Genomic DNA, 27,612 nt, shown 5'->3' with positions numbered 1-27,612 from the left:
TTTGTAGGGTGTGTGTTTGTTGGGGTGGGTGTGTGTTTGTTGGGGTGGGTATGTGTTTGTAGGTTGTGTGTTTGTTTGTTGGGGTGGGTGTGTGTTTGTTGGTGTGGGTGTGTGTTTGTTGGGGTGGGTGTGTGTTTGTTGGGGTGGGTGTGTGTTTGTTGGGGTGGGTGTGTGTTTGTTGGGGTGGGTGTGTGTTTGTTGGGGTGTGTGTGTGTTTGTTGGGGTGTGTGTGTGTTTGTTGGGGTGGGTGTGTGTTTGTAGGGTTTGTGTTTGTTGGGGTGTGTGTGTGTTTGTTGGGGTGGGTGTGTTTTTGTTGGGGTTTGTGTGTGTTTGTTGGGGTGGGTGTGTGTTTGTTGGGGTGTGTGTGTGTTTGTTGGGGTGGGTGTGTGTTTGTTGGGGTGGGTGTGTGTTTGTTGGATGTGTGTTTGTTGGGTTGGGTGTGTGTCTGTTGGGGTGTGTGTGTGTTTGTAGGGTGTGTGTTTGTTGGGGTGGGTGTGTGTTTGTTGGGGTAGGTGTGTGTTTGTTGGGGTGTGTGTGTGTTTGTTGGGGTGGGTGTGTGTTTGTGGGGGTGTGTGTGTGTTTGTAGGGTGTGTGTTTGTTGGGGTGTGTGTGTGTTTGTTGGGATGGGTGTGTGTTTGTTGGGGTAGGTGTGTGTTTGTTGGGGTAGGTGTGTGTTTGTTGGGGTGGGTGTGTGTTTGTTGGGGTGTGTGTGTGTTTGTTGGGGTGGGTGTGTGTTGGGGTGTGTGTGTGTGTGTTTGTTGGGGTGGGTGTGTTTGTAGGGTGTGTTTGTTGGGGTGAGTGTGTATTTGTAGGGTGTGTTTGTTGGTGTGTGTGTGTTTGTAGGGTGTGTTTGTTGGTGTGTGTGTGTTTGTAGGGTGTGTTTGTTGGGGTGGGTGTATGTGTGTGTGTTTGTTGGGGTGGGTGTGTGTTGGTGTGTGTGTCTGTTTGTTGGGGTGGGTGTGTGTTGGGGTGTGTGTGTGTTTGTTGGGGTGGGTGTGTGTTGGGGTGTGTGTGTGTTTGTTGGGGTGGGTGTGTGTTTGTTGGGGTGGGTGTGTGTTTGTTGGGGTGTGTGTGTGTTTGTTGGGGTGGGTGTGTGTTTGTTGGGGTGGGTGTGTGTTTGTTGGGGTGGGTGTGTGTTTGTTGGGGTGGGTGTGTGTTTGTTGGGGTGTGTGTGTGTTTGTAGGGTGTGTGTTTGTTGGGGTAGGTGTGTGTTTGTTGGGGTGTGTGTGTGTTTGTAGGGTGTGTGTTTGTTGGGGTGTGTGTGTGTTTGTTGGGGTGTGTGTGTGTTTGTTGGGGTGGGTGTGTGTTTGTTGGGGTGTGTGTGTGTTTGTTGGGGTGTGTGTGTATTTGTTGGGGTGTGTGTGTGTTTGTTGGGGTGTGTGTGTGTTTGTTGGGGTGGGTGTGTGTTTGTTGGGGTGGGTGTGTGTTTGTTGGGGTGTGTGTGTGTTTGTTGGGGTGTGTGTGTGTTTGTTGGGGTGTGTGTGTGTTTGTAGGGTGTATGTTTGTTGGGGTGGGTGTGTGTTTGTTGGGGTGTGTGTGTGTTTGTAGGGTGTGTGTTTGTTGGGGTGTGTGTGTGTGTTTGTTGGGATGTGTGTGTGTTTGTTGGGGTGTGTGTGTGTTTGTTGGGGTGTGTGTGTGTTTGTTGGGGTGTGTGTGTGTTTGTTGGGGTGTGTGTGTGTTTGTTGGGGTGTGTGTGTGTTTGTTGGGGTGGGTGTGTGTTTGTTGGGGTGGGTGTGTGTTTGTTGGGGTGGGTGTGTGTTTGTTGGGGTGGGTGTGTGTTTGTTGGGGTGGGTGTGTGTTTCTTGGGGTGGGTGTGTGTTTGTTGGGGTGGGTGTGTGTTTGTTGGGGTGTGTGTGTGTTTGTTGGGGTGTGTGTGTGTTTGTTGGGGTGGGTGTGTGTTTGTTGGGGTGGGTGTGTGTTTGTTGGGGTGGGTGTGTGTTTGTTGGGGTGGGTGTGTGTTTGTTGGGGTGGGTGTGTGTTTTTTGGGGTGGGTGTGTGTTTGTTGGGGTGGGTGTGTGTTTGTTGGGGTGGGTGTGTGTTTGTTGGGGTGGGTGTGTGTTTCTTGGGGTGCGTGTGTGTTTGTTGGGGTGCGTGTGTGTTTGTTGGGGTGCGTGTGTGTTTGTTGGGGTAGGTGTGTGTTTGTTGGGGTAGGTGTGTGTTTGTTGGGGTAGGTGTGTGTTTGTAGGGTGTGTGTTTGTTGGGGTGGGTGTGTGTTTGTTGGGGTTGGTGTGTGTTTGTAGGTTGTGTGTTTGTTTGTTGGGGTGGGTGTGTGTTTGTTGGTGTGGGTGTGTGTTTGTTGGGGTGGGTGTGTGTTTGTTGGGGTGGGTGTGTGTTTGTTGGGGTGGGTGTGTGTTTGTTGGGGTGTGTGTGTGTTTGTTGGGGTGTGTGTGTGTTTGTTGGGGTGGGTGTGTGTTTGTAGGGTTTGTGTTTGTTGGGGTGTGTGTGTGTTTGTTGGGGTGGGTGTGTTTTTGTTGGGGTGTGTGTGTGTTTGTTGGGGTGGGTGTGTGTTTGTTGGGGTGTGTGTGTGTTTGTTGGGGTGGGTGTGTGTTTGTTGGGGTGGGTGTGTGTTTGTTGGATGTGTGTTTGTTGGGGTGGTTGTGTGTCTGTTGGGGTGTGTGTGTGTTTGTAGGGTGTGTGTTTGTTGGGGTGTGTGTGTGTTTGTTGGGGTAGGTGTGTGTTTGTTGGGGTGGCTGTGTGTTTGTTGGGGTGGGTGTGTGTTTGTTGGGGTGTGTGTGTGTTTGTTGCGGTGTGTGTGTGTTTGTTGGGGTGGGTGTGTGTTTGTTGGGGTGGGTGTGTGTTTGTTGGGGTGGGTGTGTGTTTGTTGGGGTGTGTGTGTGTTTGTTGGGGTGGTTGTGTGTTTGTTGGGTTATGTGTGTATTTGTTGGGGTGGGTGTGTGTTTGTTGGGGTGTGTGTGTGTTTGTAGGGTGTGTGTTTGTTGGGGTGGGTGTGTGTTTGTTGGGGTAGGTGTGTGTTTGTTGGGGTGTGTGTGTGTTTGTTGGGGTGGGTGTGTGTTTGTGGGGGTGTGTGTGTGTTTGTAGGGTGTGTGTTTGTTGGGGTGTGTGTGTGTTTGTTGGGATGGGTGTGTGTTTGTTGGGGTAGGTGTGTGTTTGTTGGGGTAGGTGTGTGTTTGTTGGGGTGGGTGTGTGTTTGTTGGGGTGTGTGTGTGTTTGTTGGGGTGGGTGTGTGTTTGTTGGGTGTGTGTTTGTTGGGGTGGGTGTGTGTTTGTTAGTGTGTGTGTGTGTTTGTAGGGTGTGTGTTTGTTGGGCTGCGTGTGTGTTTTTTGGGGTAGGTGTGTGTTTGTTGGGGTGCCTGTGTGTTTGTTGGGGTGGGTGTGTGTTTGTTGGCGTGGCTGTGTGTTTGTTGGGGTGTGTGTGTGTTTGTTGGGGTGTGTGTGTGTTTGTTGGGGTGGGTGTGTGTTTGTTGGGGTGGGTGTGTGTTTGTTGGGGTGGGTGTGTGTTTGTTGGGGTAGGTGTGTGTTTGTTGGGGTGGGTGTGTGTTTTTTGGGGTGGGTGTCTGTTTGTAGGGTGTGTGTTTGTTGGGGTGGGTGTGTGTTTGTTGGGGTGTGTGTGTGTTTGTTGGGGTGGGTGTGTGTTTGTTGGGGTGGGTGTGTGTTTGTTGGGTGTGTGTTTGTTGGGGTGGGTGTGTGTTTTTTGGGGTGGGTGTGTGTTTGTTGGGGTGTGTGTGTGTTTGTTGGGGTGGTTGTGTGTTTGTTGGGGTGGGTGTGTGTTTGTAGGGTGTGTGTTTGTTGGGGTGGGTGTGTGTTTGTTGGGGTGTGTGTGTGTTTGTTGGGGTGGGTGTGTGTTTGTTGTGGTGGGTGTGTGTTTGTTGGGTTGGGTGTGTGTTTGTTGGGGTGTGTGTGTGTTTGTTGGGGTGTGTGTGTGTTTGTTGGGGTGTGTGTGTTTGTTGGGGTGTGTGTGTGTTTGTTGGGGTAGGTGTGTGTTTGTTGGGGCAGTTGTGTGTTTGTTGGGGTAGGTGTGTGTTTGTAGGGTGTGTGTTTGTTGGGGTAGGTGTGTGTTTGTAGGGTGTGTGTTTGTTGGGGTGGGTGTGTGTTTGTTGGGGTGGGTGTGTGTTTGTTGGGGTGTGTGTGTTTGTTGGGTGTGTGTTTGTCGGGGTGGGTGTGTGTTTGTTGGGGTGGGTGTGTGTTTGTTGGGGTAGGTGTGTGTTTGTAGGGTGTGTGTTTGTTGGGGTAGGTGTGTGTTTGTAGGGTGTGTGTTTGTTGGGGTGTGTGTGTGTTTGTTGGGGTGTGTGTGTGTTTGTTGGGGTGTGTGTGTGTTTGTTGGGGTAGGTGTGTGTTTGTTGGGGTGGGTGTGTGTTTGTTGGGGTGTGTGTGTTTGTAGGGTATGTGTTTGTTGGGGTGGGTGTGTGTTTGTTGGGGTGGGTGTGTGTTTGTTGGGGTGTGTGTGTTGGGTGTGTTTTTGTTGGGGTGGGTGTGTGTTTGTTGGGGCAGGTGTGTGTTTGTTGGGGTAGGTGTGTGTTTGTAGGGTGTGTGTTTGTTGGGGTAGGTGTGTGTTTGTAGGGTGTGTGTTTGTTGGGGTGTGTGTGTGTTTGTTGGGGTAGGTGTGTGTTTGTAGGGTGTGTGTTTGTTGGGGTAGGTGTGTGTTTGTAGGGTGTGTGTGTGTTTGTTGGGGTGGGTGTGTGTTTGTTGGGGTGTGTGTGTGTTTGTTGGGGTGGGTGTGTGTTTGTTGGGGTGGGTGTGTGTTTGTTGGGTGTGTGTTTGTTGGGGTGGGTGTGTGTTTGTTGGGGTGTGTGTGTGTTTGTTGGGGTGGGTGTGTGTTTGTTGGGTGTGTGTTTGTTGGGGTGTGTGTGTGTGTTTGTTGGGGTGTGTGTGTGTTTGTTGGGGTAGGTGTGTGTTTGTTGGGGCAGGTGTGTGTTTGTTGGGGCAGGTGTGTGTCTGTTGGGGTAGGTGTGTGTTTGTAGCGTGTGTGTTTGTTGTGGTAGGTGTGTGTTTGTAGGGTGTGTGTTTGTTGGGGTGGGTGTGTGTTTGTTGGGGTGTGTGTGTGTTTGTTGGGGTGTGTGTGTGTTTGTTGGGGTGTGTGTGTGTTTGTTGGGGTGTGTGTGTGTTTGTTGGGGTAGGTGTGTGTTTGTTGGGGTGGGTGTGTGTTTGTTGGGGTAGGTGTGTGTTTGTAGGGTGTGTGTTTGTTGGGGTGTGTGTGTGTTTGTTGGGGTGTGTGTGTGTTTGTTGGGGTGTGTGTGTGTTTGTTGGGGTGTGTGTGTTTGTTGGGGTGTGTGTGTGTTTGTTGGGGTGTGTGTGTGTTTGTAGGGTGTGTGTTTGTTGGGGTAGGTGTGTGTTTGTAGGGTGTGTGTTTGTTGGGGTGTGTGTGTGTTTGTTGGGGTGTGTGTGTGTTTGTTGGGGTGTGTGTGTGTTTGTTGGGGTAGGTGTGTGTTTGTTGGGGTGTGTGTGTGTTTGTTGGGGTAGGTGTGTGTTTGTAGGGTGTGTGTTTGTTGGGGTAGGTGTGTGTTTGTAGGGTGTGTGTTTGTTGGGGTGTGTGTGTGTTTGTTGGGGTGTGTGTGTGTTTGTTGGGGTGTGTGTGTGTGTTTGTTGGGGTAGGTGTGTGTTTGTTGGGGTGGCTGAGTGTTTGCCCGAGTCTTGGCCAAGGGACATCAGTTACAGATGCTTCAAGGTCATTGCAGTCCAGTCCCTCCGAGCTGCCTCACTGCCTGACCGATTTTTCACATCTTAATTACATCTGTCAGGCAAAATTAGCCAGAACAGCGAACCTGTTACTGGGCTCAAGGTGAAAGAGCAAAATGAGGACGAAACTAGAGGGGAAAAGCAAATCAATATCATTGGTAAAGGAAGAGTGTGTCAGACAGTGCGGTCCCCAGGCAGTACACATTCTCCTCCAACCCATCTGTTGTGGATTATATAAATCAAGATTGCATGAAAGCATTGCATGTCATTTGCTGCTGATGGACGCTTTAACATTTCCAAAGGATCAGTGGAGATTGGAGGTTAAACGACCCATGTAATTCACCATTGATTCAGTGCTCAGGAACGCAGCAACAAGAGGAGGCCCATTCAGCCCCTCTTGAGCCTGTTACACAGGAACAGGAGGAGGCCCATTCAGCCCCTCTCGAGCCTGTTGCACAGGAACAGGAGGAGGCCATTCAGCCCCTCTCGAGCCTGTCACACAGGAACAGGAGGAGGCCATTCAGCCCCTCTCGAGCCTGTCACACAGGAACAGGAGGAGGCCATTCAGCCCCTCTCGAGCCTGTTGCACAGGAACAGGAGGAGGCCATTCAGCTCCTCTCGAGCCTGTTACACAGGAACAGGAGGAGGCCATTCAGCCCCTCCTTGAGTCTGTTACACTGGAACAGGAGGAGGCCATTCAGGCTCTTGAACTTGTTACAAAGGAATACACCAAGGCTCCTTCGACAGCACCTTCCAAACCCACGACCGCTACCATCTAGAAGGACAAGGGCAGCAGACACATGGGGAACACCACCACCTGGAAATTCCCTTCCAAGCCACACACCATCCCGACTTGGAAATATATCGGCTGTTCCTTCACTGTCGCTGGGTCCAAATCCTGGAACTCCCTCCCTAACAGCGCGGTGGGTGTACCTACACCACACGGGGACTGCAGCGGCTCAAGAAGGCGGCTCACCCCCCTCCTTCTCAAGGGGGCAATTAGGGATGGGCAATAAATGCTGGGCCCAGCCAGCAACGCCCACATCCCACGAATGAATAAAAAAAAGGAGGCCATTCAGCCCCTCGAGTTTGTTACATAGGAACAGGAGGAAGTCATTCGTCCCTGTCCATTACCCAAATATCTGTTTGTTGCTAGGAAGTTAGATCATTGGTATTCAACTATGAGGGTCAAACCCAATGCACGAACCCTGACTAATTTTCTACTTCCTATTCCAAAGACACTCAGGCTAATTATTGTTCTCCTATTAGCTAATATAGCCCAGATTAGATACAGAGTAAAGCTCCCTCTACACTGTCCCCATCAAACACCCCCAGGACAGGTACAGCACGGGGTTAGATACAGAGTAAAGCTCCCTCTACACCGTCCCCATCAAACACTCCCAGAACAGGTACAGCACGGGGTTAGATACAGAGTAAAGCTCCCTCTACACCGTCCCCATCAAACACTCCCAGGGCAGGTACAGCACGGGGTTAGATACACAGTAAAGCTCCCTCTACACTGTCTCCATCAAACACTCCCAGGACAGGTACAGCACGGGGTTAGATACAGAGTAAAGCTCCCTCTACACCGTCCCCATCAAACACTCCCAGAACAGGTACAGCACGGGGTTAGATACAGAGTAAAGCTCCCTCTACACCGTCCCCATCAAACACTCCCAGGGCAGGTACAGCACGGGGTTAGATACACAGTAAAGCTCCCTCTACACCGTCCCCATCAAACACTCCCAGGGCAGGTACAGCACGGGGTTAGATACAGAGTAAAGCTCCCTCTACACCGTCCCCATCAAACACTCCCAGAACAGGTACAGCACGGGGTTAGATACAGAGTAAAGCTCCCTCTACACCGTCCCCATCAAACACTCCCAGGGCAGGTACAGCACGGGGTTAGATACACAGTAAAGCTCCCTCTACACCGTCCCCATCAAACACTCCCAGGGCAGGTACAGCACGGGGTTAGATACAGAGTAAAGCTCCCTCTACACCGACCCATCAAACACTCCCAGGACAGGTACAGCACGGGGTTAGATACAGAGTAAAGCTCCCTCTACACTGTCCCCATCAAACACTCCCAGGACAGGTACAGCACGGGGTTAGATACAGAGTAAAGCTCCCTCTACACTGTCCCCATCAAACACTCCCAGGACAGGTACAGCACGGGGTTAGATACAGAGTAAAGCTCCCTCTACACCGTCCCCATCAAACACTCCCAGGGCAGGTACAGCACGGGGTTAGATACACAGTAAAGCTCCCTCTACACCGTCCCCATCAAACACTCCCAGGACAGGTACAGCACGGGGTTAGATACAGAGTAAAGCTCCCTCTACACCGTCCCCATCAAACACTCCCAGGGCAGGTACAGCACGGGGTTAGATACACAGTAAAGCTCCCTCTACACCGTCCCCATCAAACTCTCCCAGGACAGGTACAGCACGGGGTTAGATACAGAGTAAAGCTCCCTCTACACCGTCCCCACCAAACACGCCCAGGGTGGAGAGAGAGTGTGAGAGAGACACTGGGAGTGAGAGGGCAGTGTGGAATACCTCACATATTCTCTGTCTGACTGATGTGCCTCACAGTCTGTGTAAGATCTGTGTGTACCGTTCCGAATGAGATGGGAGGAGTGTACTGCCTGTCTCTCGTTCCACTACTCCACGGATCACAAAGATATTTCAATGATTTGTCCAGCTAGCTTTACGGTCTCAGAGTGACCACTCAATGCCCAGGCTCCTTCAATAAACAACAAATGTATAGTCTGTTAGAAACCAGACTTGGCAAGTGGTAAGGCAAAGCTTATTAACGTACAGTATGAAGTAGGAAAGTATAAGAATTATTCTTTTTAAATACCCAAACACACTCTGTCACACACACACACCCAGATACACACACACAGACACACACACACAGACAGACACACACACACACACACCCAGACACACACACAGACACACACACACACACCCAGACACACACACACCTAGACACACACACACCCAGACACACACACACCCAGACACACACACAGACACACACACACCCAGCCAGACACACACACACACACCCAGATACACACAGACACACACACACACACAGACAGACACAGACAAACGCAGACACAGACACACACACAGACACACACACACAGACACACACACACAGACACACACACACACGCACACAGACACACACACACAGACACACACACAGACACACACACCCAGACACACACACACCTAGACACACACACACCCAGACACACACACAGACACACACACACCCAGACACACACACACACACACACCCAGACACACACACACACACCCAGACACACACACACACAGACACACACACACACACACCCAGACACACACACACACAGACATACTCTCTCACACACACACACAGACATACTCTCTCACACACACACACACACACACACACACATATTTTCGAGGGTGTAACTAGTAGAGTTGATGAGGGGGAGCCAGTGGATGTGGTTTATTTGGACTTTCAGAAGGCTTTCGACAAAGTCCCACATAAGAGATTAGCGTGTAAAATTAAAACGCATGGGATTGGGGGTAGTGTATTGAGATGTTTACCCTCCCACCCAACTTTGCATCATCTGCAAATTTGGAGATATTACATTTAATTCCCTCATCTAAATCATTAATATATATTGTGAATAGCTGGGGTCCCAGCACCGATCCCTGCGGTACCCCACTAGTCACTGCCTGCCATTCGGAAAAAGACCCGTTTATTCCTACTCTTTGTTTCCTGTCTGCCAACCAGTTTTCTATCCATCTCAATACACTAACCCTAATCCCACGCACTTTAATTTTACACGCTAATCTCTTATGTGGGACTTTGTCGAAAGCCTTCTGAAAGTCCAAATAAACCACATCCACTGGCTCCCCCTCATCAACTCTACTAGTTACATCCTCGAAAAATTCCAGTAGATTTGTCAAGCACGATTTCCCTTTCGTAAATCCATGCTGACTCTGTCCGATTCTGCCACTGTTTTCCACACGCTCAGCTATTAAATCTTTTATAATGGACTCTAGAATTTTCCCCACTACCGACGTCAGGCTGACTGGTCTATAATTCCCTGCTTTCTCTCCACCTCCCTTTTTACATAGTGAGGTTACATTAGCTACCCTCCAATCTGTAGGAACTGTTCCAGAGTCTATAGAATCTGGGAAGATGACCACCAATGCATCTACTATTTCATAAGAACATAAGAACTAGGAGCAGGAGTGGGCAATTCAGCCCCTCGAGTCTGCCCCGCCATTTAATACCATCATGGCTGATCTCATTTCGGACCCAACTCCAATTTCCCGTCCTCTCCCCATAACCTTTCAACCCCGTTACTAATTAAAAACCTGTCTATCTCCTCCTTAAATTTATTCAGCGTCCCGGCATCCACTGTACCTGAGGTAGGGCCACTTCCTTAAGTACTCTGGGATGTAGATTATCAGGCCCCGGGGATTTATCGGCCTTCAATCCCATCAATTTCCCCAACACCATTTCCCTACTAATACTGATTTCTTTCAGTTCCTCCCTCTCACTAAACCCCGTGTTCCCCAACATTTCTGGTATGTTATTAGTGTCCTCCTGTGTGAAGACAGAACCAAAGTATGTATTTAGTTGGTCAGCCATTTCTTTGTTCCCCATTATAAATTCCCCTGTTTCTGACTGTAAGGGACCTACATTTGTCTTCACCAATCCTTTTCTCTTCACATACCTATAGAAACTTTTACAGTCAGTTTTTATGTTCCCTGCAAGCTTACTCTCGTACTCTATTTTCCCCTTCTTAATCAATGCCTTGGTCCTCCTTTGCTGAATTCTAAACTGCTCCCAATCCTCAGGTCTGTTTTTTTTTCTGGCCAATTTGTCTGCCTCTTCCTTGGATCTAATAATATCTCTAATTTCCCTTGTAAGCCATGGTTTGGCCACCTTTCCTGTTATACTTTTGCGCCAGACAGGAATAAACAATTGTTGCAGTTCACCCACGCGCTCTTTGAATGTTTGCCATTGCCTATCCACCGTCATCCCTTTAAGTAACGTTTCCCAATCCATCATAGCCAACTCGCGCCTCATACCATCGTAGTTTCCTTTATTAAGATTCAGGACCCGAGTCTCAGAGTCGACTACGTCACTCTCCGTCTTGATGAAGAATTCTATCATATTATGGTCGCTCAGCCCCAAGGGGCCTCGCACAACTCGATTGCCAATTATTCCTTTCTCATTACACAATACCCACAATAGGATGGCCTGTTCTCTCGTTGGTTCCTCAACATATTGGACCAGACAAACATCCTGTACACACTCCAGGAATTCCTCCTCTACGGTATAGTTACTAATTTGATTTGCACAATCTATATGCAGATTAAAGTCACCTATAATTACCGATGTTCCTTTATTGCATGTGTCTCTAATTTCCTGTTTAATGCCATTCCCAACATCACCACTACCGCTTGGGGGTCTATGTACAACCCCCACGAACGTATTTTGCCCCTTAGTGTTTCGCAGCTCTACCCATACAGATTCCACATCGTCGGAGCTAATATCTTTCCTCACTATTGCGTTAATTTCCTCTTTAACCAGCAATGCAACTCCACCGCCTTTTCCTTTTTGTCTGTCCTTCCTAAATACTGAATACCCCTGGATGTTCAGTTCCCATCCCTGGTCACCCTGCAGCCTTGTCTCCGTAATCCCGCCTATATCATACCTGTTTACATCTATTTGTGCGGTTAATTCATCCACTTTATTGCGAATGCTCCTCGCGTTAAGACACAAAGCCTTAAGGCTTGTCTTTTCAACATTACTTGTCCCGTTCCCACTATTTTTCACTGAGGCCCTGTTTGATTCTTGCCCTTGATTTCTCTGCCTATCACTTTTCTTATTCCCCTTTCTGTCTTTTGCTCTTGTCCTCGATTCCCTCTCCTCTGACTCCTTGCATAGGTTCCCATCCCCCCTGCCATTTTAGTTTAAACTCCCGGTTAATCAGTCCCGGTCCTGCCCAGGTGTAACCCCGTCCAGTTTGTACTGATCCCACCTCCCCCAGAACCGGTCCCAATGTCCCAGGTATCTGAAACCTCCCTCCTTCACATCATCTCTTCAGCCATATGTTCATCCGATATATCCTGCTATTTCTACTCTGACTAGCACGTGGCACTGGTAGTAATCCTGAGATCACTACCCTTGAGGTCCTACTTTTCAACTTACTTCCTAACTCCCTATATTCTGCTTTTAGGACCTCATCCTTTTTTAACCTATGTCGTTTGTATCAATGTGCACCACAACCACTGGCTGTTCACCCTCCCCCTTCAGAATGTCCTCTAGCCGCTCTGAGACATCCTTGACCCTGGCACCAGGGAGGCAACATACCATCCTGGAGTCTCGTTTGCAGCCACAGAAACGTCTGTCTACTCCCCTTACAATTGAATCCCCTATAAATATTGCATTCCCACACTTTTTACTCCTCACCTGTGCAGCAGAGCTAACTGTGGTGCAATGAGTTTGGCTGTTGCTGCTTTCACCTGAGAGGCCATTCCCCCCAACAGTATCCAAAGCGATATATCTGTTTTGCAGGGGAATAGCCACAGGAGATTCCTGCACTGCCTGTCTAGTCCTCTTGCTCTGCCTGGTGGTCACCCATTCCCTTCCTGCCTGTGGACTCTTAGCCTGCGGTGTGACCACCTCTCTCTACGTGCTATCCACGATACCCTCTGCCTCGCGGATGCTCCACAGTGTCCCCAGCTGCCGCTCCAGCTCCGAAACCCGGGCTTCCAGGAGCTGCAGCTGGAGACACATCCTGCACACAGGCTGGCCCCGGGCACTGGAAATGTTCCCGGCTTCCCACATAGAGCAGGAGGAGCATAACACGGCTTTGAGCTCTCCTGCCATGACTTACCCCTTTAAATTAAATTAAACCTTTTGGAAGATATTTAATATCAAATAATATCAATGACTCTAGGGCCATTCTTCCCTGCTCCTCATTGTTACAGAATATAGCCCTTACAAATGATGAACCACAAAATAAGACCTTAAAAACATTAAGCGATAAAAGGAGTAAATACTTACCTGACCGTACTCACGGTACTCAAAGGATCATCTTGTTCCCTCCTCACCGAACTCCCTCAGTCACCAAACTCTAATTTAAGCACTCTACTGCAGCCCAAAGCAGCACTCCAGTGCAGACACACACACACAGCCACGCACTCAAACACACACAACCTCTCTCTCTCACGTACTCTCTCTCTCTCACACACACATACACACACACACATACACTCTCTCTCTCTCACGTACTCTCTCTCTCTCTCTCACACACACGCACACACACACACACACACACATACACTCTCTCTCTCACGTACTCTCTCTCTCTCACACACACACACACATACACTCTCTCTCTCACGTACTCTCTCTCTCTCTCTCTCTCTCTCACACACACACACACACACACACACACACATACACTCTCTCTCTCACGTACTCTCCCTCACACACACACACACACACACACACACTCACACAGACACACTCTCTCTCTCAATTTCTCTCTCTCACTCACTCACCCACTCACATTGTGAATGTACTGGGGGGTCTCGGTGAGGGAGAGACTGGGAATACTGGGGGTCTCGGTGAGGGAGAGACTGGGATTACTGGGGGGTCTCGGTGAGGGAGAGACTGGGAATACTGGGGGTCTCGGTGAGGGAGAGACTGGGATTACTGGGGGTGTCAGTGAGGGAGAGACTGGGAATACTGGGGGGTCTCGGTGAGGGAGAGACTGGGAATACTGGGGGTCTTGGTGAGGTAGAGACTGGGATTACTGGGGGTGTCAGTGAGGGAGAGACTTGAGGTGAGTGCTATACTCAGCCGGATGTATTCCCAGTGAAGGTCAGTCACTGCATGGGCTTCACTGCCCTTTCACTGTCCACCCCTATCCCTGAGGATGCCCTCGCTCTGCTTGGAGGGTGAGTGGGTCTCACCGTGCCAGAGTCCAGTGAATGAGAGCAGGCGATGGTGCAGGGAGTGAGAACAGGAGTGAGAGACGTGTAAGTTTAGGTAGGAGGGATTTCAGATGCAGGAGAGACGAGAGAGGGAGATTCAGAGGGGCCCAGCCCAGAGTAATCCCCAGGACTGAAGGCCTGAGACTGTTCACTGACTCCGCAATCCTTCACCTTTTCATCGGCAAGTACACTGATAACCACCCTGCTTCAGAAACTTTACCGTGTCAATGTGTCCCCCACCCCCCGGGGACATGCTGACACTTTACAAGGTGCAGTTTGAACCCAGCGTCTCTCTTTCTGTTCCCAGCATCAACAGCTTTTACCGAGACCAACAATGGAATCGCCACCCAGGGCTGGTTCATCGGGTTAATCAGCGCAATCGTCCTCCTCATTCTCATCCTCCTCATTGTCTGTTTCATCAAGAGAAACAAAGGAGGCAAGTACTCAGGTACGGACTGCATCAGGCACCAGGATCACCCTCCACTCCGGCCGTGTACCTCCACTGCGCTCTCTCCCTCTCTCTCCCTCTCACCCTGTCCGCTCTCTGCCCACTGTGCTCTCTCTCTCTCTCCCTCACCCTGTCCGCTCTCTGCCCACTGCGCTCGCTCCCTCTCTCTCTCTCTCCCTCACCCTGTCCGCTGTCTGCCCACTGCGCTCTCTCCCTCTCTCTCTCTCTCCCTCACCCTGTCCGCTGTCTGCCCACTGCGCTCTCTCCCTCTCTCTCTCTCCCTCACCCTGTCCGCTCTCTGCCCACTGCGCTCTCTCCCTCTCTCTCTCTCCCTCACCCTGTCCGCTCTCTGCCCACTGTGCTCTCTCCCTCTCTCTCTCTGCCTCACCCTGTCCGCTCTCTGCCCACTGTGCTCTCTCCCTCTCTCTCTCTCTCACCCTGTCCGCTGTCTGCTCACTGCGCTCTCTCTCTCTCTCTCTCTCACCCTGTCCGCTCTCTGCCCACTGCGCTCTCTCCCTCTCTCTCTCTCCCTCACCCTGTCCGCTCTCTGCCCACTGCGCTCTCTCCCTCTCTCTCTCTCCCTCACCCTGTCCGCTCTCTGCCCACTGTGCTCTCTCCCTCTCTCTCTCTCTCACCCTGTCCGCTCTCTGCTCACTGCGCTCTCTCTCTCTCTCTCTCTCACCCTGTCCGCTCTCTGCTCACTGCGCTCTCTCTCTCTCTCTCTCTCACCCTGTCCGCTCTCTGCCCACTGTGCTCTCTCCCTCTCTCTCTCTCACCCTGTCCGCTCTCTGCCCACTGTGCTCTCTCCCTCTCTCTCTCTCTCACCCTGTCCGCTCTCTGCTCACTGCGCTCTCTCTCTCTCTCTCTCTCTCACCCTGTCCGCTCTCTGCTCACTGCGCTCTCTCTCTCTCTCTCTCTCTCTCACCCTGTCCGCTCTCTGCTCACTGCGCTCTCTCTCTCTCTCTCTCTCTCACCCTGTCCGCTCTCTGCCCACTGGGCACTCTCTGTCTTCCCGCCTGCTCTCTGCCCACTGCACTCTCTCTCTCTCTCTCTCTCTCCTCCATCCCGCTCTCTCCCCTCCCGCTCGCTCTCTCCCCTCCCGCTCGCTCTCTCCAGTCCCGGGCGCTCTCTCCCCTCCCGGGCGCTCTCTCCCCTCCCGGGCGCTCTCTCCCCTCCCGGGCGCTCTCTCCCCTCCCGGGCGCTCTCTCCCCTCCCGGGCGCTCTCTCCCCTCCCGGGCGCTCTCTCCCTCCCGGGCGCTCTCCTCTCCCTGGCGCTCTCTCCTCCCGCTCGCTCTCTCCCCTCCCGCTCGCTCTCTCCCCTCCCGCTCGCTCTCTCCCCTCCCGGGCGCTCTCTCCCCTCCCGGGCGCTCTCTCCCCTCCCGCTTGCTCTCTCCCCTCCCGGTGCTCTCTCCTCCCGCTCGCTCTCTCCCCTCCCGCTCGCTCTCTCCCCTCCCGGGCGCTCTCTCCCCTCCCGCTCGCTCTCTCCCCTCCCGCTCGCTCTCTCCCCTCCCGGGCGCTCTCTCCCCTCCCGCTCGCTCTCTCCCCTCCCGCTCGCTCTCTCCCCTCCCGCTCGCTCTCTCCCCTCCCTGGCCCTGCTCATTGGGCTGGTGATAGTTTGGCTGTGTACGGCCTCAGTTTCCTCGTGCTCACTCTCTGACCTCTCACCCTGCAGTGAAGGACAAGGAAGATGCCCACGTGGACTCAGAAGCTCGGCCGATGAAGGATGAAACCTTCGGTGAATACAGGTAAGGAAGGGAAATATGAAAGGCCAGCCGGCTGGGAACAGCAGCTGAAGGTTATACTCCCGGTCGTTTGGACCCACGGAGTGGGTAGAGAGGCAGAGGTTACAGAAATAGACAACTCGAGGCAAACAGGGATCTCAAAGGGCCCTTAGGAAAAGTCCGACATTTCACCCTATCAGACCCCAGCTGTGTGTTTAGACCATTAACCATTTTCATGCCAATGAACAACACCATTTCCACCATGGTGACCAGCTGATATCCTGTTTGCTGAGTGTGGATAGCATGTTACACTGTCGGAGGGTCAGTACTGAGGGAGGGCCGCACTGTCGGAGGGTCAGTGCTGAGGGAGCGCCGCGCTGTCGGAGAGGGTCAGTGCTGAGGGAGTGCCGCACTGTCGGAGGGTCAGTACTGAGGGAGCGCCGCACTGTGGGAGGGTCAGTGCTGAGGGAGCGCCGCACTGTGGGAGGGTCAGTGCTGAGGGAGCGCCGCACTGTCGGAGGGTCAGTACTGAGGGAGCGCCGCACTGTCGGAGGGTCAGTGCTGAGGGAGCGCCGCACTGTCAGAGGGTCAGTGCTGAGGGAGGGCCGCACTGTCAGAGGGTCAGTGCTGAGGGAGCGCCGCACTGTCGGAGGGTCAGCGCCGAGGGAGCGCCGCACTGTCAGGAGGGTCAGTGCTGAGGGAGCGCCGCACTGTCGGAGGGTCAGTGCTGAGGGAGCGCCGTGCTATCGGAGGGTCAGTGCTGAGGGAGCACCGCACTGTCAGAGGGTCAGTGCTGAGGGAGCGCCGCGCTGTCGGAGGGTCAGTGCTGAGGGAGCGCCGCACTGTCGGAGGGTCAGTGCTGAGGGAGCGCCGCAATGTCGGAGGGTCAGTGCTGAGGGAGCGCCGCACTGTCGGAGGGTCAGCGCTGAGGGAGCGCCGCACTGTCGGAGGGTCAGCGCTGAGGAAGTACTGCGCTGTCGGAGGGTCAGTGCTGAGGGAGCGCCGCGCTGTCGGAGGGTCAGTGCTGAGGGAGTGCCGCACTGTCGGAGGGTCAGCGCTGAGGGAGCGCCGCGCTGTCGGAGGGTCAGTACTGAGGGAGTGCCGCCCTGTCGGAGGGTCAGTGCTGAGGGAGCGCCGCACTGTCAGAGGGTCAGTGCTGAGGGAGCGCCGCACTGTCGGAGGGTCAGCGCTGAGGGAGCGCCGCGCTGTCGGAGGGTCAGCGCTGAGGGAGAGCCGCACTGTCGGAGGGTCAGTACTGAGGGAGCGCCGCACTGTCGGAGGGTCAGTGCTGAGGGAGTGCCGCACTGTCGGAGGGTCAGCGCTGAGGGAGCGCCGCGCTGTCGGAGGGTCAGTACTGAGGGAGTGCCGCCCTGTCGGAGGGTCAGTGCTGAGGGAGCGCCGCACTGTCAGAGGGTCAGTGCTGAGGGAGCGCCGCACTGTCGGAGGGTCAGCGCTGAGGGAGCGCCGCGCTGTCGGAGGGTCAGCGCTGAGGGAGAGCCGCACTGTCGGAGGGTCAGTACTGAGGGAGCGCCGCACTGTCGGAGGGTCAGTGCTGAGGGAGCGCCGCACTGTCGGAGGGTCAGCGCTGAGGGAGCGCCGCACTGTCGGAGGGTCAGTGCTGAGGGAGCGCCGCACTGTCGGAGGGTCAGTGCTGAGGGAGTGCCGCACTGTCGGAGGGTCAGTGCTGAGGTTGTACATGTTACAGCTTCTCTCTTTTTTTCTTTCTCATGCTTTCCTCCTGCAAACAGGTCACTGGAGAGGTAAGACAACGTCTCTGTTACTGTCTGTCCTCCTTCACTCTCTGCTCGTTGTGTAAACGTCTGCTTGTTTTCATCCTGTGTTACACAACATTTGCCGAGGCCCCACGGTGCAGGGGACACCAGGGGAAGGGCCCACGGTGCAGGGGACACCAGGGGAAGGGCCCACGGTGCAGGGGACACCAGGGGAAGGGCCCACGGTGCAGGGGACACCAGGGGAAGGGCCCACGGTGCAGGGGACACCAGGGGAAGGGACCACGGTGCAGGGGACACCAGGGGAAGGGCCCACGGTGCAGGGGACACCAGGGGAAGGGCCCACGGTGCAGGGGACACCAGGGGAAGGGCCCACGGTGCAGGGGACACCAGGGGAAGGGCCCAGGGTGCAGGGGACACCAGGGGAAGGGCCCAGGGTGCAGGGGACACCAGGGGAAGGGCCCAGGGTGCAGGGGACACCAGGGGAAGGGCCCACGGTGCAGGGGACACCAGGGGAAGGGCCCACGGTGCAGGGACACCAGGGGAAGGGCCCACGGTGCAGGGGACACCAGGGGAAGGGCCCACGGTGCAGGGACATCAGGGGAAGGGCCCACGGTGCAGGGGACACCAGGGGAAGGGCCCACGGTGCAGGGGACACCAGGGGAAGGAAGCTGAGTTGAACAATGTTTTAAATATTTGAAGGAGGGGTAGGGGACCTTACACATAATTCTGTTTGGATAGGAGGGCGGGCGGAGTTAGTTTGAACACGATGAGGATGTTGGGAGGAGGAGGTTGTGGAATTGCCTTTTAGAAAGGGCAAGTGACGATAGACGAGAGGGGCACTGATTCTCGTCGTGCCAATAAACTTGATGGACAGCGAAATGTGTGTGGATATAGATGTGAGCAGAACTGTGATGTGTGTGTATCAGTGTGGCTGTGTGTACATGCGAGTATGTGGGGTGGTTGTGTGTGTGTGTGTGTGTGATATGTGTGGTGTCTGTGTAGCGTCAGCAGCAGTGTGTGTGGTGTCTGTATCTGTCTTTGTGTGCATGTCTGTGTGTGTGTTGTCTGCGTGTGTGTGTGTTGCCTGTTTCTTTGTGTGTCTGTTGTCTGTGTCTTGTCTGTGTGTATCCTTGTGTTGTCTGTGTGTGTGCCTGTGCATGTGTCACTCTGTGGGTGTGTGTGCGCGTGGTGTCTGTGTCTCTGTGGGTGTTTGTGTGTGCGCGTGATGTCAGTGTCTCTGTGGGTGTGTTTGTGTGTGTGGTGTCTGTGTCTCTGTGGGTGTGTGTGTGTGCGCGTGATGTCAGTGTCTCTGTGGGTGTGTTTGTGTGTGTGGTGTCTGTGTCTCTGTGGGTGGGTGTGTGTGTGTGTGTGTGGTGTCTGTGTCTCTGTGGGTGTGTTTGTGTGTGTGGTGTCTGTGTTTCTGTGGGTGTGTGTGTGTGCGTGTGATGTCAGTGTCTCTGTGGGTGTGTTTGTGTGTGTGGTGTCTGTGTCTCTGTGGGTGTGTGTGTGTGCGCGTGATGTCAGTGTCTCTGTGGGTGTGTTTCTGTGGGTGGTATCTGTGTCTCTGTGGGTGTTTGTGTGCACAGTGTCTGTCTCTGTGGGTGTGATTGTGTGTGTGGTGTCTGTGTCTCTGTGGGTGTATGTGTGTGGTGTCTGTGTCTCTGTGGGTGTGTGTGTGTGTGGTGTCTGTGTCTCTGTGGGTGTGTGTGTGTGTGTGTGGTGTCTGTGTCTCTGTGGGTGTGTGTGCGTGGTGTATGTGTGTGGTGTCTGTGTCTCTGTGGGTGTGTGTGTGTGTGGTGTCTGTGTCTCTGTGGGTGTGTGTGTGTGTGTGTGGTGTCTGTGTCTCTGTGGGTGTGTGCGTGCGTGGTGTCTGTGTCTCTGTGGGTGTGTGTGTGTGGTGTCTGTGTCTCTGTGGGTGTGTGCGTGGTGTCTGTCTCTCTGTGGGTGTTTGTGTGTGTGGTGTCTGTGTCTTTGTGTGTGTTTGTGTGTGTGTGTGTGTTTATGTGGGTGTGTGTGTGGTGTCTGTGTCTCTGTGGGGGTGTGTGTGTGTGGTGTCTGTGTCTCTGTAGGTGTTTGAGTGTGTGGTGTCTGTGTCTCTGTGGGTGTGTGTGGTGTCTGTGTCTCTGTGGGTGTTTGTGTGCGTGGTGTGTGTGTGTGGTGTCTGTGTCTCTGTGGGTGTGTGTGTGCTGTCTGTGTGTGTGGTGTGTGTGTGTGCTGTCTGTGTGTGTGGTGTGTGTGTGCTGTCTGTGTGTGTGGTGTGTGTGTGTGTGTGTGTGTATGCTGGTGGTGTGTCTGTGTGTGTGTGTGCGTGATGCCTGTGTCTCTGGGTGTGTTTGTGTGTGTATGTGCTGTCTGTGTGCGTGGTGTGTGTGTGTGTGTGCTGTCTGTGCGTGTGGTGTGTGTGTGCGCGTGATGCCTGTGTCTCTGGGTGTGGTGTGTGTGTGTGTGTGGTGTGTGTCTGTGAATAAATGAACTCTGAAATGTTGCGTTTGAATTGAGAAATCTTTGGGGCACAGTTTAACCTGTGTATTGTCAGTGAGATTGGAGATAGATGCTCTCACCCTCACCCAGTCTGCAGTACAGGGTCCCGGACAGCCTGTAGGGAGCTTGGTTAGCGGACTGGGCCGCGTACAGCTGTATGGCTGTGTGACAGTAGAGTTAAGGAGTACACACTCAGTGGACTGACCCGTGAAGTTTTTTTTAAAATTCATTTATGGCATGTGGGCTTTGCTGGCTGGGCGCATTGCCAAATCGCCCTTGAGCAGAATTGAGGGAGTTAGGGCCATCACATCACTGACAGGAACAGGGGGAGGAGGCCATTCGGCCCTTCGAGCCTGTTCCAGCTCTCGGCGAGATGATGGCCGGGTCTGTGATCCAACTCCCCGTCGTCCTTCAACATGGGAAACCCGTGGGATGGAAAGTTAGACTCTACTAGCAGGGGGGGTGATGTGCACGAGAATAGACAGTGACGATAAGTTTACACATGGCAAACAACGGGGGCCACAGTTTCAGCGCTGAGATTGGTTGCGGGAGTCCCTTTATACAAAATTTAAAGCCACAGAGGTTGTGTGTGTGTGTGTGTGTGAATTCACCAGGGTCTTGCGCAGGATGGGGAACATTGCGATGAAAGACACCGAGACCCATTGCCACTCAGACTGCACGATCACTCTTGCCTGGCTGAGACCCGGTTAGTCTCGTTCTGGAGATTGCAGACGACAGATTCCCTGCTTCATCTGTTCACTTCGCACAGTTAGAGTAGGAATGTTAAATTCGCGCTCTGTCTAGCTAACACCTTCCGGAGTTTCTAAGCCCGTGACTGCGCGAGGCCAGTGCTGAATAATCCAGGCGCCCTCAATATTCGAAAAGCTCCGTTTCAGCCCCTAGCAACCGCGGCTCCCAATTCTCCTCCCTCTCCCCACACAAAAATAACCAGGTTAACGCGTCCGACCGTGAGGTCATGGTTCAGCGTGGGATGGATTTCAATGTGGAGATCAGCCGGCCTCCGGTCCTGAACTCGCATCTTGCCCTAGTCTCACTCCTGCTCACTCCGAGCTTGACTCCTCCATCTGCCCATCCCAAATCCCATGGAAGGGTGACTGCTCCACTTTCCTCCATGGCTCCCATGGTGGTTGATGTCCAGAATGTTCCCTCTCCTCGGGTACCGTCCCCCCCTCTCATCCAGAACAACCCCCTCCTCAAAAAGCCAACGCTGGACCCCAGACGTCCGCGCAAACGGGCGCCCATCTCCGACCCCTCTCTTCCCTCCGCAGTCCTTCACCGCGTTGTCACCTCCCACACCCGTGTCCGTCTTTCCCGACTCCCCCACTTGAGTCCCTCCAACCAGGTCCCCGGCCCTGCCACAGTACCAAAACGGAGGGTCAGCGCTGAGGGAGCGCCGCACTGTCGGAGGGTCAGTGCTGAGGGAGCGCCGCACTGTCGGAGGGTCAGTGCTGAGGGAGCGCCGCGCTGTCGGAGGGTCAGTGCTGAGGGAGCGCCGCACTGTCGGAGGGTCAGTGCTGAGGGAGCGCCGCACTGTCGGAGGGTCAGTGCTGAGGGAGTGCCGCACTGTCGGAGGGTCAGTGCTGAGGGAGCGCTGCACTGTCGGAGGGTCAGTGCTGAGGGAGCGCCGCGCTGTCGGAGGGTCAGTGCTGAGGGAGCGCCGCGCTGTCGGAGGGTCAGTGCTGAGGGAGCGCCGCGCTGTCGGAGGGTCAGTGCTGAGGGAGCGCCGCACTGTCGGAGGGTCAGTGCTGAGGGAGCGCCGCACTGTCGGAGGGTCAGTGCTGAGGGAGCGCCGCACTGTCAGAGGGTCAGTGCTGAGGGAGTGCCGCACTGTCGGAGGGTCAGTGCTGAGGGAGCGCCCGCACTGTCGGAGGGTCAGTGCTGAGGGAGCGCCGCACTGTCGGAGGTGCCATATTCTGGGTGAGATGTTAAATTGAGGCCCTGTCTGTCCTGTCAGGTGGATGTAAAAGGCCTGAGGGTAACAATTGGAAGTGAAACTCAGGGTTGGGGGGAGTCCTGCTGTGTCCTCAGGCCAATATCTATCTTTCAATGAAGATGCCTCTAAACAGATGATCTGCTCATTAAGGCACGGCTGTTTGTGGGATCTTGCTGTGCGCAAATTGATTGCTGCCCTTCCTACATTACAACAGTGAGCAGACATCAATAGTAGTTCATTGGTTGTGAAGCTTTGCGACGTCTTGTGGTGGTGAAAGGGCTGGAGAAATGCCAGCCCTCTTTCTGTCTCGTGTCTTTCTAGCAGTGTAGCTGAGGACAGGTCAAGTGGCCTTCCCCCTCACCCATAACCCCTTGTCTCTGCCTCAGGGAGTGGCACCAGTCTCTATCAGTGAGTCTTGTGGGCTGCATATACAGTGAGGCTGGGTGAGGATAGGCTCAGTCCTGACTACAGATATGGGACATGAGGGTCATAGAATAGCTGGAAGGGATCAAGAGATAAAACCTAAGAACGCACCAATAGTCAAGACTAGATGTTACAAAAATAACAAAAAGACAAAACTAAAGGCTCTGTATCTGAATGTGCGCAGCCCTCATAACAAAGTAAGCGAATCGATTGCACACATTGAAGTAAATAGAGATGACCTGTTAGCAACTACGGAGAGGTGACAAGGATTGGGTCCTGAGTGTTGGGGGGTATATGACCTTCAAGAAGAATAGGAAGCTAGGTCAAAGGTGGAGGGGGTAGCACTGTTAATCAAGGATGGCATCGATGCAATAGTTAGAGATGACCTTGGTTCAGGAGTTCGGGATGTAGAATCAGTTTGGGTGGAGCTGAGGGATAGTAGGGGAAAGAAGTCACTGGTGGGAATGGTCTCCAGGCCCCCGAACAGTAACCACAGCGTAGGACAAAGTGCAGAGGAAGTAATATTAGGTGCGTGTGAGAAAGGGATGGCAATAATCGTGGGTGGTTTTAATTTACATACAAACTGGGAAAATATCAGATGGGCAGTCGTAGCCTGGATGAGGAGTTCATAGATTGCTTTCGAGATAGTTTCTTGAAGCAGCACCATAAGGCAGAAGTAGGCCATTCAGCCCATCAAGTCTGCTCCACCATTCAATGTGATCATGGCTGATCTGATCATCTCAGCTCCACTTTCCTGCCTTTTCCCCATAACCCTTGATTCCCTTATTGGTTAAAAATCTGTCCATCTCAGCCCTAAACATACTTAATGACCCAGCCTCTCCAGCCCTCTGCGGTAAAGAATCCCACAGACTAACTACCCTCAGAGAGAAGAAATTCCTCCTCATCTCTGTCTCAAATGGGTGACCCCTTACTCTGAGATTATGCCCTCTGGTCCTAGACTCTCCCACGAGGGGAAACAACCTCTCAGCATCTACCCTGTCAAGCCCCCTAAGAATCTTATATGTTTCAATAAGGTCGCCTCTCATTCTTCTAAACTCCAATGGGTACAGGCCCAACCTACTCAACCTCTCCTCATAAGAAAATCCCTCCATACGCGGGATCAACCTAGTGAACCTTCTCTGGACTGCCTCCAATGCCAGTATATCTTTCCTTAGACATGGAACCAAAACTGTTCACAGTATTCTAGGTGTGGTCTAACTAGTGCCTTGTATAGTTTTAGCAAGACTCCTCTATTTTTATACTCCATTCCCTTTGAAATAAAGACCTGAACGGTCTTGACAAGGCGGACGTGGAAAGGATGTTTCCTCCTGTGGATCAGTCCAGAACTAGGGGGGCACTGTTTTAAAATTAGGGGTCGCCCTTTTAGGACAGGGATGAGGAGAAACATTTTCTCTCTGAGGGTTGTGCGACTTTGGAACTCTCTGCCTCAGGAGGCGATGGTGGTGGTGGGGTCAGAACCTTAAACTGAGAGCCAGGCCGTTCAGGGGGGGGATGTCAGGGAGCACATCTTCACACAAAGGGGGGGTGGGAATCTGGAACTCTCTCTCCCCTCAGAAAACCATGAGATGCGGAATGGCCTCCTCCTGTTCCTGTGTAACAGGCTTGAGAGGGGCTGAATGGCCTCCCCCTGACATTGTGTAATAAGCTCGAGAGGGGCTGAATGGCCTCCTCCTGTTCCTGTGTAACAGGCTCGAGAGAGAGAGAGAGAGAGAGAGAGAGAGGGGCTGAATGGCCTCCTCCTGTTCCTGTGTAACAGGCTCGAGAGAGAGAGAGAGAGAGAGAGAGGGGCTGAATGGCCTCCTCCTGTTCCTGTGTAACAGGCTCGAGAGAGAGAGAGAGAGAGGGGCTGAATGGCCTCCTCCTGACCCTAACGTAACAGGCTCGAGAGAGAGAGAGAGAGAGGGGCTGAATGGCCTCCTCCTGTTCCTGTGTAACAGGCTTGAGAGGGGCTGAATGGCCTCCCCCTGACATTGTGTAATAAGCTCGAGAGGGGCTGAATGGCCTCCTCCTGTTCCTGTGTAACAGGCTCGAGAGAGAGAGAGAGAGAGGGGCTGAATGGCCTCCTCCTGTTCCTGTGTAACAGGCTCGAGAGAGAGAGAGAGAGAGAGAGAGAGAGAGGGGCTGAATGGCCTCCTCCTGTTCCTGTGTAACAGGCTCGAGAGAGAGAGAGAGAGAGAGAGGGGCTGAATGGCCTCCTCCTGACCCTAACGTAACAGGCTCGAGAGAGAGAGAGAGAGAGAGAGGGGCTGAGTGTGACCCGCTCCTGGCTGCTAACGTTCCCCGTGTTCCCCCCTACACAGCGACAACGACCAGGAGGAAAAGCCTTTCGAGGGCAGCCAGCCTTCGCTGGACGCGCAGATCAAGCCCCTGGGCAGCGACGACAGCCTGGTGGAGTACGGAGGGAGCGTGGACGTACAGTTCAACGAGGATGGCTCATTCATCGGGCAGTACAGCGGCAAGAAGGAGGACAAGGAGGCAGGAGGGGCCAATGGGAGCTCTGAGGCCAACTCGCCTGTCAATGTGGACATCACACTGGATTAGGGTGGAGGCCACTGAGGGCCCCTGTGACTGACGCCTGACACTATCAAACCAATCTGCGTCAACATCTGTGGGTGCTACCTATAAATATGTATTTGCCAAAATTTTCTGCTGTACTCTTGTCCCCTTTACCCTTTCTCTCTCCTCCTCTCGTCGGTCGCTTTTCACACTGCAAGGAAGTCAAGACACTCGAGACCAACCTGACCTCCGACACCGGGTGTCACAAAATGGGGCCGGGTGTTGCAGGGGTCCAAACGTTTAGCCAAGCTCTGGGCTCGAACACTGCCTGCTTCAGCGAGGTTCCCCCTCCTCTCTCTCTCTCGCTGCTCGATGTCAAGGCTCCTGTGGGAGTTGGAATCAGTCAGTTCAGACGACACAGAACCCTTCCCCCCCTCGCCACCCGCCCCCACTCAGCAAGATATTCACCTGACCCACAGCCCGGAGATGAGCAATACACTGATGAGACGGTGCTCCTCCACTTAGATTCAATCAGTACTAGTGTTACAGCGTAGAGGGAGCTTTACTCTGTATCTCACCCCGTGCTGTACCTGTCCTGGGAGTGTTTGATGGGGACGGTGTAGAGGGAGCTTTACTCTGTATCTCACCCCGTGCTGTACCTGTCCTGGGAGTGTTTGATGGGGACGGTGTAGAGGGAGCTTTACTCTGTATCTAACCCCGTGCTGTCCCTGTCCTGGGAGTGTTTGATGGGGACGGTGTAGAGGGAGCTTTACTCTGTATCTAACCCCGTGCTGTACCTGTCCTGGAAGTGTTTGATGGGGACAGTGTAGAGGGAGCTTTACTCTGTATCTCACCCCGTGCTGTACCTGTCCTGGGAGTGTTTGATGGGGACGGTGTAGAGGGAGCTTTACTCTGTATCTAACCCCGTGCTGTACCTGTCCTGGGAGTGTTTGATGGGGACGGTGTAGAGGGAGCTTTACTCTGTATCTAACCCCGTGCTGTACCTGTCCTGAGAGTGTTTGATGGGGACGGTGTAGAGGGAGCTTTACTCTGTATCTAACCCCGTGCTGTACCTGTCCTGGGAGTGTTTGATGGGGACAGTGTAGAGGGAGCTTTACTCTGTATCTCACCCCGTGCTGTACCTGTCCTGGGAGTGTTTGATGGGGACAGTGTAGAGGGAGCTTTACTCTGTATCTCACCCCGTGCTGTACCTGTCCTGGGAGTGTTTGATGAGGACGGTGTAGAGGGAGCTTTACTCTGTATCTAACCCTGTGCTGTACCTGCCCTGGGAGTGTTTGATGGGGACGGTGTAGAGGTAGCTTTACTCTGTATCTAACCCCGTGCTGTACCTGTCCTGGGAGTGTTTGATGGGGACAGTGTAGAGGGAGCTTTACTCTGTATCTAACCCTGTGCTGTACCTGCCCTGGGAGTGTTTGATGGGGACAGTGTAGAGGGACCTTTACTCTGTATCTAACCCCATGCTGTACCTGTCCTGGGAGTGTTTGATGGGGACAGTGTAGAGGGAGCTTTACTCTGTATCTCACCCCGTGCTGTACCTGTCCTGGGAGTGTTTGATGGGGACAGTGTAGAGGGAGCTTTACTCTGTATCTCACCCCGTGCTGTACCTGTCCTGGGAGTGTTTGATGAGGACGGTGTAGAGGGAGCTTTACTCTGTATCTAACCCTGTGCTGTACCTGCCCTGGGAGTGTTTGATGGGGACGGTTTAGAGGTAGCTTTACTCTGTATCTAACCCCGTGCTGTACCTGTCCTGGGAGTGTTTGATGGGGACAGTGTAGAGGGAGCTTTACTCTGTATCTAACCCTGTGCTGTACCTGCCCTGGGAGTGTTTGATGGGGACGGTGTAGAGGGAGCTTTACTCTGTATCTAACCCCGTGCTGTACCTGTCCTGGGAGTGTTTGATGGGGACGGTGTAGAGGGAGCTTTACTCTGTATCTAACCCCGTGCTGTACCTGTCCTGGGAGTGTTTGATGGGGACGGTGTAGAGGGAGCTTTACTCTGTATCTAACCCCGTGCTGTACCTGTCCTGGGAGAGTTTGATGGGGACGGTGTAGAGGGAGCTTTACTCTGTATCTAACCCCGTGCTGTACCTGTCCTGGGAGTGTTTGATGGGGACAGTGTAGAGGGAGCTTTACTCTGTATCTAACCCCGTGCTGTACCTGTCCTGGGAGTGTTTGATGGGGACGGTGTTGAAGATTTTTTTCCTACCCCCTGACTGGGCACCTGACACACACACACACATTATTCGAATGGGACGTGGGCAAGAGGATTTGTGGAGGGTGGGGATAGGCGTGGGAAGGTGGGAATTGCATGCGTCGGGATTTTCTGCGTTTCTCCGCATGTGTTAAACGCTCTGATGTAAATATCTGACAAACTGATGTCTGACTTCTGTCTTTGTTCATCTCTTGTTGCTGTTTGTGTGGAGCTCTGTTCCAGTGTACAGTTAAACATGTAAATACTCTGTGCATTTTAATTGCTGATTTGTATAACCTCCTGCCTTAGAGACTCAGTATTGTGGATAGCAGTTAGCTTAGAGATTGTACCCCTGTGTAATGTGTTTGCAAGTCTCCACCAGTATCCTCTCCAAAGCAGCACACCATTTATTCGAAGCTGGGCAAAATGTTACAAAGGAAAATGTACCTGCTAAG

The 27,612-nt window shown here is 53.2% G+C and overlaps 1 protein-coding gene across 1 annotated transcript; it reads left to right on the top strand.

Annotated features, from left to right (window-relative positions):
- Window positions 1-13,976: 13,976 nt before the first annotated feature.
- On the top strand, window positions 13,977-25,171 carry LOC144675614 (neural cell adhesion molecule L1-like; the record flags this gene model as incomplete). The annotated part of the gene is made up of 3 exons (XM_078536258.1): window positions 13,977-14,117; window positions 15,790-15,862; window positions 24,751-25,171. Coding segments are annotated over 3 exons (455 nt in total), but the record flags the coding sequence as incomplete, so codon positions are not given.
- Between the last annotated feature and the right edge of the window lie 2,441 nt (window positions 25,172-27,612).

The sequence above is a fragment of the Cetorhinus maximus genome, unplaced genomic scaffold (genome assembly GCF_964194155.1).
Source record: "Cetorhinus maximus unplaced genomic scaffold, sCetMax3.hap1.1 HAP1_SCAFFOLD_1047, whole genome shotgun sequence".
Lineage (NCBI taxonomy): Eukaryota > Metazoa > Chordata > Chondrichthyes > Lamniformes > Cetorhinidae > Cetorhinus > Cetorhinus maximus.
This window is presented reverse-complemented; position numbering and strand designations above follow the sequence as displayed.